Source organism: Hermetia illucens, chromosome 4 (assembly GCF_905115235.1).
Source record: "Hermetia illucens chromosome 4, iHerIll2.2.curated.20191125, whole genome shotgun sequence".
NCBI classification, from domain to species: domain Eukaryota; kingdom Metazoa; phylum Arthropoda; class Insecta; order Diptera; family Stratiomyidae; genus Hermetia; species Hermetia illucens.
In genome coordinates this window covers 112,408,560-112,428,033 of record NC_051852.1, presented here as the reverse complement: position 1 = coordinate 112,428,033, position 19,474 = coordinate 112,408,560, and the positions used below count along the sequence as shown (strand labels likewise).

The 19,474-nt window shown below is 40.9% G+C and overlaps 2 protein-coding genes across 2 annotated transcripts; one reads left to right on the top strand and one right to left on the bottom strand.

The window, feature by feature from the left end:
- Positions 1-1,054: 1,054 nt before the first annotated feature.
- Positions 1,055-7,729, top strand: LOC119655499. Its single transcript, XM_038061400.1, has 3 exons — positions 1,055-1,275; positions 1,330-1,617; positions 7,566-7,729. The coding sequence occupies exons 1-3, from the start codon at positions 1,189-1,191 to the stop codon at positions 7,713-7,715; spliced, it is 525 nt and encodes a 174-aa protein (XP_037917328.1). The 5' UTR covers positions 1,055-1,188; the 3' UTR covers positions 7,716-7,729.
- Positions 7,730-10,706: 2,977 nt separating this feature from the next.
- LOC119654535 (leukotriene A-4 hydrolase) lies at positions 10,707-19,373 on the bottom strand. Its single transcript, XM_038059977.1, has 8 exons — positions 19,202-19,373; positions 19,019-19,134; positions 18,817-18,962; positions 12,386-12,718; positions 12,129-12,327; positions 11,864-12,070; positions 11,448-11,773; positions 10,707-11,310 (listed from the first exon to the last, which is right to left on the bottom strand). Exons 1-8 carry the CDS (start codon positions 19,242-19,244, stop codon positions 10,845-10,847), a joined length of 1,836 nt encoding a protein of 611 aa, XP_037915905.1. The 5' UTR covers positions 19,245-19,373; the 3' UTR covers positions 10,707-10,844.
- Positions 19,374-19,474: the final 101 nt, after the last annotated feature.

Below are 19,474 nucleotides of genomic sequence, written 5' to 3'. Positions count from 1 at the left end.
CTATTCTTAGAAATTCCACAATCGAAAAATTTGGGAAAAATTATGAATCCTTATAGAGATATGGTGTAAATGACTCAAAATACATTTCATATCGACATCTACTCAAATTTATTTAATAATAGTGCAGTATTGTGTTTTTGGAAAAATTGCTAGAAACCGTCCTTAAGTTTGCTCTAGAGTCGTACAAATTTGTCGTAATATAGGCTATAGTATGATATCTTCAAGTTTGGTGAAAATCGTACTATTATTCACAAAGTAAGAGTAGCTCAAAGTTGTCTTTTCCTTGAAAATTTACTGCGAACCAAAACACTAACTATCAATATGACACTCAAGTGAGTAGACATGCTAAATGCATAGCTCTGCACTTAAATATACTTACACAAGAAATACACAAAACTTTTCACACCTGACGCAATTCAAATAAAGCAAAAAATGAGCAAGCTTCAAAATGGTAGATTTCACAAATGTCCAAACTCCACAGCACACGAGTTGGACAACCCGTAGGAATCGATGGTTCGAAAACTACATTAATTGATATCACAAACAAAAGTACCAAGATCGATATGACAAAGGTTAATGATAAATGACTCCCCACTGGAAAATCTAAATAGCTGCGATATCTTCGCAAGAGGAGCAACGTACTCTTAATGAATTGTTATGGCTAAGATGCTACGAAATTTTACTGAAGTTCAAGATAAAACGCAGCAGGTAAAGAATAGATTTTATCATGAATGTCCCATCCCATGACCCATACAATACCCTAATGCAAAAAAAAAATTATTGTGAGGAGAACTACTACGAAATTCATTTACTTGTATGCTAAGATACTTTTTTAACTTTCACTTTCGTGCACTATCTTATCACCATAAAAGTTCTTAGACGAATTGTATGTAAGTCGTCAAAAACATTCAAAATGAACCGGCACACCGTTGAAAGTTAATTTATTTAAACGATTTTTCCGGATATCAGATAGCAAATATTGCATTGGTTTCCAGAAAAAATAATCGAAATTTTGATCACCAACCGATAAGTTGGGTCAGAGTAGGGCCATTATCTACCAAGAGACATGTACGAACCAATTACCTCCATCGTAATTAGCTAGAACAAAGAACTACCAGCCCAGTGTGTTGATGATTGGCAATTATAGCTCCAGGTCTGTTAGTATGAACGTTAAGTGATCCCGAGAGAATGCCACCGGCAAAATTGAATCTGAATTCGGGCTGCCTCAAAAAGGGCGCAATATCTGCGCCGGGAGTATTCGAAGTTATAGCGATTGTGATATTTAATTAATTTAGTGAAATGATAAGTAGTAAACAGCGTTTCTTACAGATCTGCTATCTTGTGAGTTCCGTGATATTTTTGTGTACGCCAACATGCATCGGGACACCTTTCTGGTATTCAAGGTTATATCCTGTAACTGCAATGACCAGTTGCCTATTCATTGGTGTGTTTTCCGTCCTATTAACTGTTGGGATTTTGGATAAAAATGGTGCCATCAAATGGGACACCGTGAATTTCATTTGCAACATAGTGGAGTTCGTCATCATGCTTACAGTTTCCATATTAACAATTGTCGCTTGCAATAACAACGCTTCCTTATTGCATAGGTTTTCAGCGGTAAGTGCAGTGTTAGTATTACAAAGTATCTGAGATAATTCAGTGGACGTCATACTTCCAACACACTAATTGTTACAATAGTAGATTTCTAATGTCGCCATCTATGCCAGTAAAACATACATACTTAGTCCTTGTTTTCTCTGAGCAGCCCTCATTTATCTAATTTAAACCATCGAGTTAAATTATTACAATAGTTATCTAGTCTTTTAGACTACCAACTGATTTCATCCCCACCCTGGAAAGCAGTAAGAATATATGATTCGGATGAGTTAGTGGTCAATAAAAAAACTTTTCTGAAGAGTGTTACTAGGTTGTTGCTTGGTTCTTATGTTACCATCTTGAGATTTCAAATTTGCTTCTCTCTTAATTTGCCGTTGTTTGAGTCCTGGAAGGCTGTTCCAGTCACAGGAAAATGGTTCAGACGCCAAGAGAGATTTGCGCGTGTCGATGTCTACAAGTTGATTTGCTTCTATTTTCGACAATTTCAAAGTATTAGCGTTACCTTGAGCTGGATTTTTGAGCCCTGATGAAAGTGGGAGTACATGCCTTGGCCTTTGATGATAATGAAAATAGATATCGTTCATTGTTGGTGACTGAATGTTAGTTTTTAAGGTTTCGTATAAAACAAAACCTTATTAAAATTGGTTTACTGCCTGTCTGTCTTTTTTTTCAGCGTTGAAAGGTGGAAAGGTTGAAAACCTACTGCTGGCTCCTGCCAAGCAGTTATGTGAGACTTCTGCTCACTAAAACCACCTCCTTCTCATTCCACTCTTCCTACGGAACTCTTATAAAGTATTGCATGGCGGGACTGGATCAGCTTTTAACTGCGGCTCATTATGGTTCTCTCCCTTTCTTGTTTTTGTCGTAGTTTTTCCTGCCTAAGCTGTTGGTGAATAGCTTGCAGTTCCTTTACAACCTGGTTCCAGGCATCCGATGACTCCAGCATGAACTCCATATTGTTTTCGGGTGTTAAGCGCCTGTCTACGACCGCTTCCATTCTTGTTCGGTGCGCGGTGAACCTAGAGCAATCAAATATGACATGCTTCGCTTTCTCAGCCACATCTCGGACAGCATGGTGACTCGTCGTGACCAAATCGATGTAAATAAGCACGATAACCTCCATGTGCACTTAAGAATTGTGTTAACTCGTAGCTTAATTCCCCATGGCTTCGTTCAAACTATCTCCGAATATCCGAAATGGTGGGGTATGTCCAACGACCAGTTTATGACTCGTTCCATCGCCACTCTTCAATAGATTCCCACCGTGCCAGCTGCCGTCGAAATGTGCTAGACTCCCCAGCTGCATACGTTTTGTCGTAGAGTAGCCGGCCTTCATTCGCCAAGATACAGCATCCCTGCTAGTACATATGCTGCTTCTCTTGATATTACCCGATACACACTGCATACCCGGAGTTCACTTAGCCGATACGCCATTCCCAATTTTCGGCAGTTTACTTTGTTATCCAGAACAGTTGCCCAAACTGGAGCTGCGTAGAGTAGCGTAGAGCTGACTACCTTAGAAAGCAGAAAACGTCGACTTTGTCTTGGCCCACCAGTGTTCGGTAGTATCCTCGAGATCGTTGCAGTCTGTCTGTTTGTTCATCACACGCAGACGGTTATCGCGATTGACACCAAATTCAGTGGAAAGGTGGGAACTGTGAACGCTCACGCATACAGTGAGTTACATTGTTTTATGTCGCATTTAAGAGGTTGGTCCCCATATATGCAAAAGGGGGGGTACAATTTTTTTTCACTAAATATAGTCATGTGGGATATCAAATAAAAGGTTTCGATTAGTACTTTCCGGTGTTAGTTTTGACCTTTGTTGGAAACGTGGGGAGTGGGAAGGTCGAAAATGATCATCACTTTAACAGACCCCTTCTCAGAAACTACTCAACCCAAGAATCTGAAAAAAATCAAGAGGCTGCCACTATATGGTGCCTAGGCTCCGAAATATTATATTACTATAATTTTTAGTAATTGACTGCAATCCCCCTCCCTTAAATTCATCCTAGTACCACGAATAGTAGCAGGCGATAATATCGAGCATGATCCTACCAAGTTTCGTAGAAATCGCACTATTCCTAACAAAGTTATAATAGGCCAAAGTTGCCGCTTCTTTGCGAATTTAAGGGCTTGAATGTCAGTATCACTTGAATGTGGATATTTTGACATAATATTTGCATATACATACATAACGTGCTGGGTACTAATGGGACAAATGTACACTTAAATGTATTTATAAAAGGAATACACAAAACCTTTCATATCTGAAGCGTCCAGCTTCCGGTTTTCCGACTTGTTGCTATATATATTCGTGAAGGGAACGATTACAGTTTTTATAGCGTAACGGTTAGTTCCTTTGACATCGACCGCTTTAATGATGTCTAGGAACTGTCCAGGAAACCACAAACGTTGACCATAGCTGTAGAGAAAAGACAATTTCTTGAGAGCATCGAATTTTAGTAATATCATATCGTCATCTCGCTTATCCGGAAAATGGCTGCAGGCGTTTATCATTTCACACTTTCACTCCTTTCACACCTCAAATCTGTTAGGTGTCGTCCCCCATTCTCCATACATTGCGTAACCCGATTTCTAGCGTTTGTCATGACTCTTGTTAGCATAGCAGGTGTTATGTTGGCAATTTCTTCTTGGATGTTGGTCTTCAAATCTTGTAGGGTTCTTGGACGGTTCACATAAACACGGAGTTGCAAAAAGCCCCATAGAAAAAAAACACAAGGGGACAGATCGGGAGAGCGTACGGGCCATTCCAAATCGCCTCTAATTGAGATAAGGCGCTCTGGAAAGTGTTTCCTCAAAACAGCCATCGATGCTCTTGAAGTGTGTGCTGTTGCACCGTCTTGTTGGAACCAAGTGTCCCCAAATCCAAATTTTCTAGCCGTGGGAAAAAAATTTCTGTAGTATGTTTACATACCGGTCCGAATTCACTGTCACTGTAAACTAATTTTCCTCAAAAAACCAGGGACCAATAATTCCAGCTGAGGAAATTGCACACCGCACGCAGTTTATCTGAATGTAGTGACCCATGTACCAATTGATGTACGGTCTAGGACGAGAGCCAACGGGGCTAAATTAAAGCGATTCCGAAATGCACGCTGTGTTGCAATAAACGAACATCCGCTTGAAAAGTAAACCTCAACGGCAAAGGCACGCTCCTCACTATTCCAACGCTCCAACGCATGATGGCGACTGAACCGTGTCGGGACAAAACTTTACAGTATCCCCTCTTGAACGAGACCACTAGCGCTCCGCTATGACATCAACTAACTGAGTGGCGCGCATTTTAAAAAAGGAAGTTATACTGCCGGACCCTGTATGATATGAGCATATTTAGGTTCAAGAAAAAAGGAAAGATTTTCACCTCCGCTGTTGTAGTATTTTGTGTCGCACTCATGTATATAATGTAATGTGATTGCCAAGATTGTTGGTGTACAGCAAAAAATTGTTCTGGGGGAGGGGAGATCAAAACATTTATTCCCACGTAATACCCCCAACAAAGAAAACGAACACAACTGAGTGCAATAAAATGATTGGCATTGCAAGAAAAATGAATGGTTTCTAATGAAAATCAACAAAAATTCCAACTTGAATTTCAATTTTATTGCTATACGACTATACGAAATTACATCTGTAAGGCAACGATGCATTGAATTGAAAAGCTGTTGAATCACATCGGAGAAAATTAGCGATGTTTATGGACATGAAATTCAAGCAGATACTTCCTGATATTCAACCAGGTTAAGACTTACCGATTGAGGAGGCATATAGAGTCGGTGTAGGACATTATACAATAATCATTCTCGTGCCTGAGGTGGTGTTTTGAAACAAATTAAAGCACACATTAAAGTATACTTTCTTTCCATGTTCTGGTCAATAAATGACAATCAACTAACTCTGTATGCTTTGAAGTCCCAAACTAACTGACTCTGGCCACCACGCTTGACGTTTGCATGTATGCCGTATGGTTTAAGCTCTGTATTGGCTACCTACAGAGATACTCCTTTCTATCTATCCAAACTCGGTTATTTTCGGTGACCTTTCTCTAAGCCATAGTATGCCTACCTTAAAGGCAAATCCACAGAAACCGCTCTCTATGAGGTAGATTGCACGGTTGAGCGGTAACTGGAGTGCAGGCAATATACTCTAGCTGTCTTCCTAGAAATAGAGGGAACATTCAACAACGTTAGTATTATACCAACGCTATCAAGAAAGTCTTGACCAGTATTGGATAGAAGGGGTATCTTACGTATTAGATAGTTGTATACTAATAGCCAAGATAATCCAATCTAATCTGAGAGGTAGTCACTTGACCAGAGCTGTGAGAAGAGGTACGCCCCAGGGTGGTACCTCTTCTTTTTAGTGCTCTCGTTGATAGTGATGGACGAAGTTTGTATGACCTTCAGGTTTGACTCCTTGGCACAGTTCCAGAGCTGCATGCCATGCGTCGATATGGGCTTTAGGATATGCGTTGAAATTAGCAACTTGTGGGCAGTCAGCTGGGAATTCCTTCCCAACAGCCAGTACATTGGTTTGTATCTGGCATTTAACTCGTCCTTCTTTCTTAGAATGTGTCTTTTCCAGCTCGACTTAGCATCGAGTGTCATACCTAGATATCTAGCCTCATTCGCTTGTGGCACCTCTTGTCCATTTATGATGACTTAACTGGATTCTCTTTTTTCCTTTGTGACGTAAATGTACGTTGATTTGCTTTCCTTTAATTTTATTTTCCGTTTCTTGGTCGATTCTACAATGTGGTTAATAGGAGCTTATAGCTTTATTTTGGCTTCCTCTCTTCCTCCTATTTTCATCGTGGTAAGGATAAAATCGCTATTTTTTCTTCACAATACCCTATTGTATACAAAAGAAGCAATATTGGACCCAAAACATTGCTCTGCGGTACACCAGCTAAAATTTTTTCCAGTTCAGAGAACCTTTCTTCGTAATTCGCCCTAAGTAGATATGATTTTTTGGTCTCGACAAATTCTTCAGGGGGGTCCCTAGGCAAATTATACAACATGTGGCCATACCTTATCAAGGGCCTGGGCGACATCGAGGCAAATGACTGAAGACATCTGATTTTTTTTTCCATCCATCGGATTCATGATGCTGGTGGATTGTGGAATGGTGGAATTGGTAAGGTGATATTAGTCTTCGATCCACAATGATTTTTTCAGTCTCTTAAGGAGAAGCTTTTCAAATAGCTTGCATTTACTTTTCCATAGTTTGGGAGCTCTACGTTTCTCTGCAATTAGTTCTTTCATTAGCTCATCAGGACAGTTAATATATTTATTATTCAGTCCATGATGAGCAGGAGTGTTTTTCTAAGCTTCCTCTTGGACCTTAATCGTTAGCAGATCGAGTTTCCCCTTTAGTTGATAAGCAGTGTTGATTTGGTCATTTATGCAAATGTTTTCTTGGTTCTACTTTTTGAATAATGCCCACTTTATTTGTCTATTAGTCAGCTTGGGAGGATGGTCCTTTTTCCTCACTTTTTCGCTGACCAACATCATAACAGGCGAGTGATCGGACATTCAGTTTTCATTATTCAAAATATGGATGTATTCGTCTCGCGTTCCCTTAGTTACGAAGAAATCAATGACACCGGGTGCTTTTGTTACTTCAGTCGGCCAGTATGTATGCTTATCGCTGGGATGGAGATAATACTCTGCTTCTGGATATTGTTGGCGTAGATTCCCAGAAACCATTTTTAAGGTTTTGTGTAAAACAAAACCTTATTAAAATCGGTTTATTGTCTGTCTGTCTTTTTTTTTGCTGGGGAAAATCCATCATGGATACGCATCTGGAATCTAGGACACGCATGCCTTTACTAATGCCCTGTTATGACTATCACTGATATCTCAACGTTATTTTGCGCTAAGTACATAGAACATATAATATATATAAATTTTGTTTTCTCGTTTTAGCCAATAGGTATACTAGGCGCGTTTTCACTATTAACGAGTTCAACTATATGGGCGGTAAGAAGTAGGTCGTCAAAAGAAGTAGCTTTTCCATCAGAGGAACGAACAGAAGCCGCCGGCTCAAATCAGTATCGAAGATCATTTGTAGCTTGAATATTGTGGAGATAGTGAAAAATAAAATATTTTTTTCAAATTGTATGTAATTTATAAAAGCCCATTCCAGCGAACCAGGAGAGTAACTCCAGAAGTGACAACCAACACCAACATCTGTTAACAATCTGGAATCAGATTTTTTTCAATATTTTACTATAAACTTGTTGTAATAGAATCTAATTTACCGCTAATACTTTTTTCAAAGACTTCTAGATCGATCCTTATCCAGTGATAAAAAGTAGGTAAACAACTTTATAGTAAAATATTCAAAAGAATTCTGAAAAAAATCCCAATTTGAAATGAAAAATTCCAAAATTAATTTGAAATTGGTTTGGAGTTAATTTGGAAAAACACCAGGTCTTCTCCCCTCCTGCAACCTGGAACGTCCCGCAACAGGGCGACCAAAAAATGCATACAATATCGTTACAAACATGATGATCGGATTGAGTCACAAGCCTCGGAGAAATACTAGGGCGTCCACCTTAGTCGACACGGCAGGACGGGCATCGGTCCTCTTGAGAAATGGGCAAGGGTTCTTGACACATGGACGGCATCAGGATAAGCAAGTTAGTACGAACAAAACGAACAAAACAAATACGTGTCCGCACGTTAAATGTTGGCACCTTAACTGGAAAGACCGAGGAACTCGCAAGAACCCTTCGGAAAAGGCGCATTGATATCTGCGCTATGCAAGAAACCCGATGGTCTAGTGCCAAAAGCTGCGACATTGAATGCAAACGCGGTAAAAATGGTTATAAACTCCCCTATTTTGGTAGAACACACACTCAATGTGGCGTTGGCACTGCCATCTCAGAGGGTTTCCGTGACGCCATTAAAGAAGTCGAACGATTTGATGATCGACTGATGAAGTTCACCATTGTATCAGTTGATGGCACTATTCATTTCTTCACCGCGTATGCCTTCTGGCAACTTCTCGTTGAACAGACTTGTCACGTGCCTGCTGACGACTATATTATCATTGCCGGCGACCTTAATGGTCATGTGGGTGAATTAAGATTGTTGTTTAAGTTTATAAAATGCACAAAAAATTGATGCAACGATTTACCGAAAGAGTGCTAGACGCACAGAATTGTTACATCAAATGTTTCAACATTGATTAAACGGCGACATGGAGAACCTTAATAATTCCTAAGCGTTTTGCGTAATGAAGTTCCGCGAATTCCATTAATGTTATTCTATAATTTTTAATACAGTTAAGAAATTTGAATTGGGTCATCATTTGAAATTTCACTATTTATTGTGTGTAGACGAAGACCCAAATTTATCAACTCCAAGGAAAGGGATAAATTTTGCAAAATAAATTCTCTTCAGCGATGAGGTTTACTTCTCTTGTTGGGTGCGTGAACAAGCAGAATTTCCGTATATGGGGCAGGGATAATCCAAAAAGTGATCATTTCTTTAACGGATCCATTCTCAGAAATTCTGAGAGGCTGTCACTATTTGGTGCCTAAGCTCCGAAATACCCTTCATACCGATATCTATTCAAATAAAGTTAATAATAGTATATCATTATAATTTGTAGTAATTGGCTGTAAAAACCCCTGAGCGTTTAGCAACGTAGGCTATAACATCGAGCATAATCCCACCAAGTTTGGTTGAAATCGTACTATTACTAACAAAGATATAATAAGTCAAAGTTGACGTTTCTTTGCAAAATCAAGACTTTTAATGTTAATATCACGCAAAAGTGGATATTGTCATGTAATATACACATATATTACGTGTTACGTACAAATGCACACTCAAATGTAACAAAACTTTTCATACTTGAAGTATCCAGCTTCCGGTTTCCCGACTTGTTCATCATGGTGTGAATCATGCATTCGTCGTCGAGCAGTATTTCAAATGCAATCTTGGTCCATCGAACCTTACCTTATCATCGAACCTTACTTCTTCGAAGTGAAGGGTTTGGACGTCACAGTTAATGGTAGCCGTAATCTAGGCATGTTAAACGATTTTGTATGTGCTCATAAACGAGTCTGTCGTGAATATTGTTCCAGCAACCGCTTCGCATATTGTTACCGAAGGTTTGAACCTGTTAAAAGGGAAGTTTCTGAATCGGACAAAATTATTGTTCCGTTTGATATCTTTGAACTATTTCTTGTATGATTACATGAAGCGTGTTTGTGCAGATTTTGAAGATTGTTTATCCGTATTTTGGAATCAAAAACGAATATTCGCCAAATCATGGTCGAGATAGTTATTTCAGTTGTGCGAAAAATTGCCTTTTAAGGGTTGAGTCTTACTAAATACCCCGTGATCAAGAAGACTCTACACTGCAGAGACTCGGAAGTGAAAGCGGCACAAAAATAAACCATCCGGTTTGAGGCCGAGTTAAGGTCATAATGGGTTCGGCGCATCTGCTATATTTATTGCTTCAAAAGTGCTTATGGAGACCTTTAATTTGATACCCCACAGGACTATTTGTTGAAAAAAAATTACATCTTTCTTTTGCATGTACGGGGACCCTCCCTTAAACTTAATGTGTGATACTACTCACTGCATGCAAGGGGACAGTTCCCACCCTTCCACCAGATTTTGTAACAATAGGAGTAACCGTTCCTGAGGAAATGGGTGTGAGAGACCGACAGACGGAGGGGCGGATAGTTAATCGATTATAATAATTTTCAACTAAACTATAAAAAGGAAAACTAATTTTAATTGTGCTCACGTCTGTTCATGTTGCTATAAAGGATGACCCAGGACTTTCTACTAGATTAACGCCCACGCTATACGACGGGAAGGTCCAGTCCCGCAGCAATGTAATCACATCCACGAAATGTTTTCTTTCTCTCGAATGAATGCTAAACGTTTCGGTTTCCATTAACGATCTTGCTCGTCTCCTCTCTGTAATTTATTTTCTTCCTGGTAAATTAACGAGAAGTAACAAAAGGAATCTCATTAATTGAAGAGGAAGAGTCCTTGCTCAGAATTTCTCTCGCCTAACGTAACACTGAATAAACGGGTTTCTCCTTTTTCATATCAATTTATTTGACGTTGTCGGTTGATAAAACTTATTCTAATGTTTGAGAAAAAAAGACAAGCAACAAATACAATACAAACTCCATTTGTAAACAAGTTTTTTCCAAGCCATCCGTAGATGTACAATCAGTTCACCAGTCCTAAATCTTTTTCCACCATATTGGAGCAAACTCGCATCATTTGATTCTTAACGCGGTTGAAATTCTCGACAGCATAATGTTTGGCTTCTGGCCAGCCTGCCAAATCCCGGTAAATTGGGCGAACGAATTTCATTCGGAAATTACTGTTAGCAAATGCAAGAATCTCTGTTAAGCGATCCATAAGACGCGCTCGAATCGCCAAGCGTAGGAAACAAAATCGGATCTCAGAATTACGAGTTTCATTTAGCTTATAAATCTTTTCAAGCAAATTGATTTTCTCGGCACTTAAGTCGGTGATGTCTTTGTGCTCTATGAGTTTCGCCAGGAAATCTAATAGTTGAAGTGGTGATAATTTCTCCTCAAGCTCTGGAAGACCATGTAAATGTGATGTGTACTTCGTAGCCCATAGGTCGGCAAGCCTTTGACAAACAAGCCCAAGGGAGTCGTCGAATCTGTAAGTGAGAGGTGGGGAAACAGATGGAATCACTAGGAGTTTATTGAGTGTTTGGTATTCAATTGTAGCTGGTAGAAAAAGTGATGCCTAGTTACCCTAGATGACAAAATGAGCAGTTGATGAGTGAATACTTACTTTGGAATTATATAAGGCATTCCTGTTGAGTTTAGCCATTGGTCCCAGTCAATTTGCTTCAATTGATCGGCATGCGAGTTTTGGAAGTACTCTATGAGGGTCTTTTTGAAATCAGAGGTTTCAATGGAGTGAAACTTGAACTTGTTCAAGTAAAATTTAAGGAACGGTTCGAACACTTCGGGTCCTCCAAGCAGATCTTCGATGTAACGTAAAAATGTTGAGCCTTTTATGTAGGGAACACTCGAAAATGCATCGTCTGGACTGCAATCGCTTAGATCAACAACTAATTTGGTAAGATCTGGTGTGTTGGAAAGTTGCGTTCGTAGCTATATATTATGAGAATAGATTAAATTTATTGAAGAACAATCTCTTTCTCCTTATTTGAGATGTTTTGTAAATTTGTATCAAGAACTCACATTCTCTTGCAAATTAGTTAAATTTCGGATGGCATGGAAATCGCGTTCTAAGTTGCCCTTCATGCGTCCTACAATTTTTCCTTCAACAAAAACGGTGAAGCCTTCATTCAGCCAGAAATGTTCGAAGTTTTTATTTGTTACTAAATTTCCAGTCCAGCTGTGAGCAATCTCGTGAGCTACTACGTCAGCGAGTGATTTGTCTCCGGCCTTAATTTGATGCAATTTAATTTAGTTGTACTGAGTACGTAATTATGAATGTAATTACCAGTAAAGTTGGCGTCACAAATGTCAAGCAAGGATTCTCCATTCCACCAAAAGGAAAACTGGGAGGCATAACGAGTAAATCATATTGTTTCCAAACATAAGGTCCACAAATATCAGAAGCAGTCTTGAGCATTTCACAAGTCTCCGAGAATTCCGAAGCACAAGCTGCAACGATCTCTCTCTCAGCCCACACGCTTGAACTAAAAACGAACTAGTAAAATCTGAAATTCTTAAGATTTTATAAAATATTAATTTTACTTTGGACCAAGAGGTCGTGATACCAAGTCCCCAACGGCAATCGCAAGTAGATAGCTAGGAATTGGAACAGTCTGGTCGAAAGATGTTTGTCCTGGGCGAGTGTTGACGCGGATAGCGCTCATGAGAGCTACTAAGTTTTCTGGGTGCGAAATTACAGCGGAATAAGTGAATTTAACTGATGGAGTATCTTGGCATGGAAGAATTGACCGGGCGTGGATCGCTTGACACTGACTAAACAGGTACGGATGTTTTTTGCCAAGGGTTTGATCCGGCGTAAGCCACTGGAGAGCGCTAGCTTTAGACGACGTTTCATATTTGATTAGTATGATCAATCTGTAAAGGAGAGGCAAATTGATTTTTTAATGATATATTTAATTTATTTCTCTCTGGAATAGCAACTAACAGTAATTTACCAAATTTTACAACTCAGCTTAAAATGTGTTCCTCGCCCATGTTATAGAGATATAGAAATACATAGATTGTTTGCAATATGAAATTATGGCGTGTTGACATTATGTTTTGTTTCATTTTTTTATTTATTTTTTAGAAAGTTCATTTTTTTCAATCGGCTGGCACTTATCTGTTGTATTAGCCTCTGGTTAAGGGGTCTGAATGATAAATTAGCCTTCGTTCGTTCAATTTGTTCAATGAACTACTTCAAAAAGCATACGTTTCTAAAGTGTTGAATTTTTAATGCTGTTAGCATCGATTCGACGCCTGTCGGTCTGTCCCTAGGTAGTTGAGATTCGTCGTGGGACTCGGAACGGAATTTGGAAAGTCTCCGGACTGACATAATTATCGATGCCCTAAAAGACGATCGTGGAAGGCAGCAAACAACAAGAGCGTTTATTTCATTGGGGAAACGCATAATTGAATTCCGTGAGTTCATTAAGGGGAGGCAGAATATCCACCAAAATATCAGGGCTCTGGTACGTGGCATTAAGTTGTCCTATATTAGGTGGGTGGAGGAGAAAAACGTCCAAGATTCATGTGGCAAAGTCATGCGGGATACGCAGGTAACGCCTCCTCAACGTAAGATAGGTGAAAACGCGGGCAAACGGAGTAGGGATGGAATAAGTGAATCATTTGGTGTCTAACAAGCGGCCAAGAAGAAAAAGGCCTCTTCGCCAAAGAAAGTTGCGCCGGAGAAAATTTCAAGTAGTTCTTCGATTACGGCTCTAACTTTGAAAAAAGAGGAAGAGTCTACAGCTCGTAAACCCGAAGAATAGACAAAGGTGGGCGGCAGAAAGCGGCAGAAGAAGATTCGTTGGGAAAGAATCATTATTTCCAAGAAAGGAGATATGTCTTGCGCCGATATCCTTCGGAAAGTAAAAGTTAATCCAGAATTCACAGACTTGGGCGGCAGTGTAAGTCGTATCATTAGAGCTTTCGAGGAAGAGACATTCCTGGCGGTTTTAGAAGGAGGTTATGACCCGAAGGGAACGGCGCAGGAAAAAGTGAGCTAATTATGTCAACGGGTAACTGAGGTATGCGGTTCTACAATGCCATGACGGAAGTTTCACCACTGTAGGGAACCAGGAAATGGCGCTATTGTGAGCATCGTATCTGCGAGCGGGGAGGCTTTGGCAAAGGACCAGAGGGAAGCCAGAGCATCGGCAATCGGAGAAGGAATACTACGATCTTCGAAGTAGCGTGGTTATCAGGAATACTTTTAACTCGATGAACTGGGGTTGGATTAAGGGCGCTTTGGCTAATCTGGGTGTTCGTGGTTACTTAGCTCGGATAATCGAGAGTTACCTTTCGGAGAGACTTCTTTGGTACGAGACGGACGACGGACTGAAGGAATATGTTGTGAGAGCAGGTGTTCCCTAAGGTTCTGTACTGGGGCCCCTGCTGTGGAACATAATGTACGACGGAGTGCTCGACCTTCGCCTGCCAAAGGAGGCAACACTGATTGATTGAACATCACCAGGACGTGGAACTTTATGCAGGCGAAACCATTCACACCATCAAAGCATGGCTCCAAATGGTGAAACTGGATCTGTTGGAAGATAAGACGGAGGAGGTCGTTATTACAAACAACACTGTCAAAATCCGAGTTGGTAATCACGAGGTCGTTTCAAAATCAATCATTAGATACCTAGCGGTAATGATCAATGGCAAGTTGAGCTTCAAGAGGCACCTGGACTATGTACACGAAAAGGTAGGCCCAATATTAGAGGGCCAAAAATCTAGTCGCCGGCTGCTTATCGCAGAGATGGTGAAATCCATCCTGCTATACGCGGTTCCTGTATGGGCGTACGCATTGGATAATGCAGTGAACCAGAGAAGGGTAAGTTCGATGCATATAGGATGGTATCTGTTGAGGCAATGCGCCATTGCGGGAATGATTCCCTTAGATCTTCTAGTGATTGAGGCACACTATCTCTATTGGAGAAGCAGGGCGAACCCGGCCGAAGCGACTGCGAGCCTCCGAAAGGCCACTAGGAAGGAGCTGTACAGGAGATGGCAGCAATGATGGAATAATTCCGAAAAAGGTCGCTGGACCCATACATTGATTCCATGTATTGAGAGATGGGTCGAGCGTAAATATGGAGAATTGAACTACCACGAAACGTAGTTCCTTAAGGGACACGGTTGATATAGGGAGTTCTTGCATCGGTTCGTGTTGGATGAGTCCCCAGACTGTCCCGAATACGCCGCTATACCAGAAGACCCGGAGCATGTTATGTTCCATTGTCCGAGATTCGCGAATTAAAGAGGGATGTCGAACGACACCCTTAACGCTGTTATCCGACCCCATAAATTCGTGGAGGAGAGGTCCGCAGCAAATTGGAGTGCGATAAACGCAACAGTAATTGCGATACATGAAAAGCTATAGGAACTGGAACGAGCCCGGAAAGCGCGACGGACGCGTGACTTAGTTGCGCTGATGTAAACCAGAGCCTTGCTCGCGAAGGAATACTTCACGATAGTCCCGCGGGGATATGGGCGGAGAAGTGGGGGTGGCTTCAGTGCAACCTGGCGCAGCAGCGTCTTTTTAAGATTTCCACCTCCACCCATTGAAAAAGAAAAATAACGGTTTTGTAGAGTATGTGCTTGCACCCGAGCCGTAGTGTGGCGGAATGAATATCCGAATATTTGTTTTCCGATGTCAAGAAAAAAAAAAGAAATTAGTATGACCTTCATGTGGGGTGTAGTTATTTAAAACTAAATGTCATCGTTCCAAACAACGTGGATAATCTCGTTTGTAATGATTTTATATAAGAGCGGAAAGTTAACTCTTTATTGATTGAATAAATCTTTAAATACAGTGGAGCCCGCTTAGATGCAATCGATTGTGGTTTCAAAATCTTTTGCATTTAACTGGGCTGTGCATTTAGCCCGAATTCGTATAAATGCAATATTTTACAATTAACCGTTCTTTATATAAAAATGTCAGGCGATGACGGCTTTACGGTTTCTTACCAGGGCAGCGGCAAATCGTCAGACGCTGCCTCACCTCTGCCCTGGGAGCAGGGTGACCGAAGCGGCTTGCAGATGGTATATGTGTGGCGCGGCCAACAAAAATAATGAATAAGGCATATAATAAATTATTATTTCAATTATGCACAAATAGAAACTTTTATATGAATAATTATTCCCTTATCAATTAGCACGAAAAACTCTTAATTTCGTTGAAAAGTCAAATTGTCAAATAAAACAAATATAATAATAATAAAACGTTTCAAACTTTGATTTAATTCACGAGTGTTACCCGCCGCGGTTGGAGACAGAAGAGACCGGCTTATTTCCATGCGGTCCTTTCTGTCCCAACCAACGGCACTTTCTCGCCGCTAATTCTCCACTCCCGTGGCGAGTTCTAAAATGAGTGGAGAGTTCCGCGCTATCTACCCGTCCGCATCCGCAACATTCGAAATAAATTTCGAATGCTGCGGATCTTGCCGCGCCACATATGCTCCTCTATATAATTCGCAGAACACGACATACCTACGAATTATATTGAGCGCAAATCCGCCTTATTGACCAGAGCTTGGCCAGAGCTGAAAATATTTTTTTTAGGACCCCGCAATTCCCAAAAAATATTTTCAGCTCTGGCCAAGCTCTAGTTAATAAGGCAGACGGGATTCTAGATGGTGTTGTTATTTGAGCCCGGAGCACCACGCAAACGAGATAGTGATCCGAGTCTATATTGCCCCACTCAATAGAATTCTGTCCGATCAATATGTGGATGTTTCTCCACTCTTTGATTAACAGCGGATCGACTCCATGTTGTCTTGCCGTGTTACAAGTCGTCACGAATGAAGTGTAATTGAAAGCGCCTTCGTTGTCCTACACCTAAGGCGTATTCTTTCTCGGAGATCGCCTTTTCATGAAGGCAACACTAGATGAGCTAACGGTAAAGCTTATCGAGTGCTGCCTTCGTGGATTTGCTTTCTGACAGGAATGTTGCTTATAGTGAAGTAGTCACTTAAGGGTGTATGTATCCGTTATGAACCAGTCCTTTTAGCAGAAAGGAAGATAAACTGATCGATCGGAAGCTTCTTGCGTCTGGGTAAGTGGTTTTTCGTGGTTACCTACACATCACGCCAGTTAATTGATATATAAGCGTGTACTAGGTAAGCACGCATATATTCCAAATATGCCTTTGTTACTAGCGCACGAATAATGATATCCGGACCCGCAAATTGTGTCTATGGAACGAGTTAAATGCCCATTACACTCGTTCCAGTGATACTACTTTGCATGTCTGAGTCCAATATTTCGGTTGAGGGCTGTATGCATCTGTCGGCCTTGAGATACGATTACGTATTATAATACAATGTCAGAGGATGCCACCCTGATTTTGATGGTCTCTTGCCTGACCGCGTTGAAGAAAGTGGATTGGAACTTCCCCAACATATATGGTGATCATTAAAATCACATCCTGCTATTATTCCCATGCCTTTACTTTTGGCATATTGATTAGCTTTGATGATTGTTCCAATGGGAACTTCGCCCGAATCATAAGGAAAATAAGCAGAGCAGGATAGAATCAGTTTATCCGCCTTTTGACTTTTTACGGTCAGTGTCATCGTTGTGGTGTCGCCATCACATAGGTAGTCAACCAAAATAGTTTGAAGATCTTTTCAAACCACCGTGCAGGAGCGGGGTCTACCAACTCCATTGCCATACAACAAGTCATCATGTCGGAAATTTAAGCCCATAATTTCCCCACCAACAACCCACGAGAACAACGATACATTACTTAGCGACCGGCAACCCATGACGGACAGATGGTGGAAATACTTCCAGCAGATTTCAACGAAATAACTTTCTCATCCTTAATTTCCACAAGCACTACCGATAATTGGATTGTCAGCAGCACAGAAGTCGAGCGCGAAATCAAGCAGAGGATCTAATGCGCTGGATTGAATTGTTCCACGATGAATTGACGAGTAATGTCCGAAGGGTGGCAGGGATATCAAAACCGTCTGTGGAAACATCTCTTCGTTGTTATTGTTGTGGACACTATCATACGGTAAATCCAACGTCTAATGCCCTAAACACTGCTCTATGCAGATGAAGTTTTCTTAGCGTCTCATAGCAAAGCTGATCTCGAGATTTATCCAAAAGTGGAATGATCTTCTCATGTCTCAAATCCAAATTTTACCGCAGTGTCGTCCGCCCTGCCGCTCTCTATGGTTCTGAGTGCTAGTTAGAACGGTACTTCGCGGTAATGGAGACAAAGTTTTTGCGTTGGATTAGTGACATAAAACGTCATGTTCACATCCTATATCGATATGGGGTTGCGCCGATCGTTGAAAAGTTATGAAAGGCGTCTTCGATAGTATGTACATGTAAATCGCGCTTGAAATATTTTCCTTGTCCGCAGCTACTTATGAACCGAAGGGTGACTTCATTAACTGTACGCGACTGGTCGCATGTAGCTCTGCGTTTACAACACACGTCGGGATTAGATCTGTTGCGCCTTAGATTATAGATATATATATATATATGACTCGGATAAAATGTGTGAAATTAGAGGGTGGGTTGCTTTTCTATAATTAAATAAATTGGAGATTAAGCGGCTCATTCACTTTTATCGTTTATTATTGAATATGTCAATTTGATAAGTAACAACTGCTCTGTGATAGGGAATTTATTACCGACAATGATGCGATATGGTTTGCATACATCTGTATCGAGGCGCGGTTTATCTCCGCTGCCCACTTCAGAAAACATTACAAACAACCTTATCACGTTTTTGATTTATTGCGATAATCTCGTTTGTAATTACAAAGCACAGAGCGGGATTAGGAGCTCCGCAACATAGCGCAGGGCGGCAATTCATCTTTGCGATAGATTCGTCTGTTGGGAGGCGGAATCGATAATGCCATGAGACTGGCAGGGTTGCATGGTGACAGGCGACACAATGAAAATATTAACTAGACCAAGGCAAGGAAAAGTGGACAAAAGTTTGTACTTACTCGCCACTCGCTTCCGACGGCAGTTCCAATGTAAGCTTGGAACCAACTTCTTCAACCTCGTCTGAAATAGTATGCTTGACAGGCGTTTCCTCACCTCCAGCGAGCAGGAGCACTTCGCTGATGCTTATGTCACGGACGTCGAGGAGCTGTAAAACCGCACTTTGCACTTTCAATTCAGATAAAGATTAAGATTTTGCCTTACGAGTGTCTTCTGATTCTTTTGTAACAGTTTAAAGTTGTATTTCGCAGAACCACGTACCACCTGCCTCTCGAAGTCCACTGTCCAGTTGAGGGCGACGTGAGTGGTCAGCACTTTCTCTGTGAAGTATAACAACAAATTGTGACTATCATTATCTGATCACAGAACGTCACTATCGCAACTTACCTGGTTCTGAGAACGAACTTGGATCAACCTTGCCTAGTCGCATTTCGTCGGCCAATTGGAATCTCCGTGATAAAGTGAAACCGTGTGAATTCGCCGGATACCAAAGGTAAATTGAAAATAAATGCCAGAGTTCGAGTAGAGGACGTTGCGGTGTCGGTTATCAAATTAGGTGGCTGCTATCAGCTGGGCGATAACGAGCTTTTGTTTGCGCAAGAATATTGTTTTGTGGTCAGCGGCCCCGCGTGAGGATATTGACGACCGGCGCGAGATATT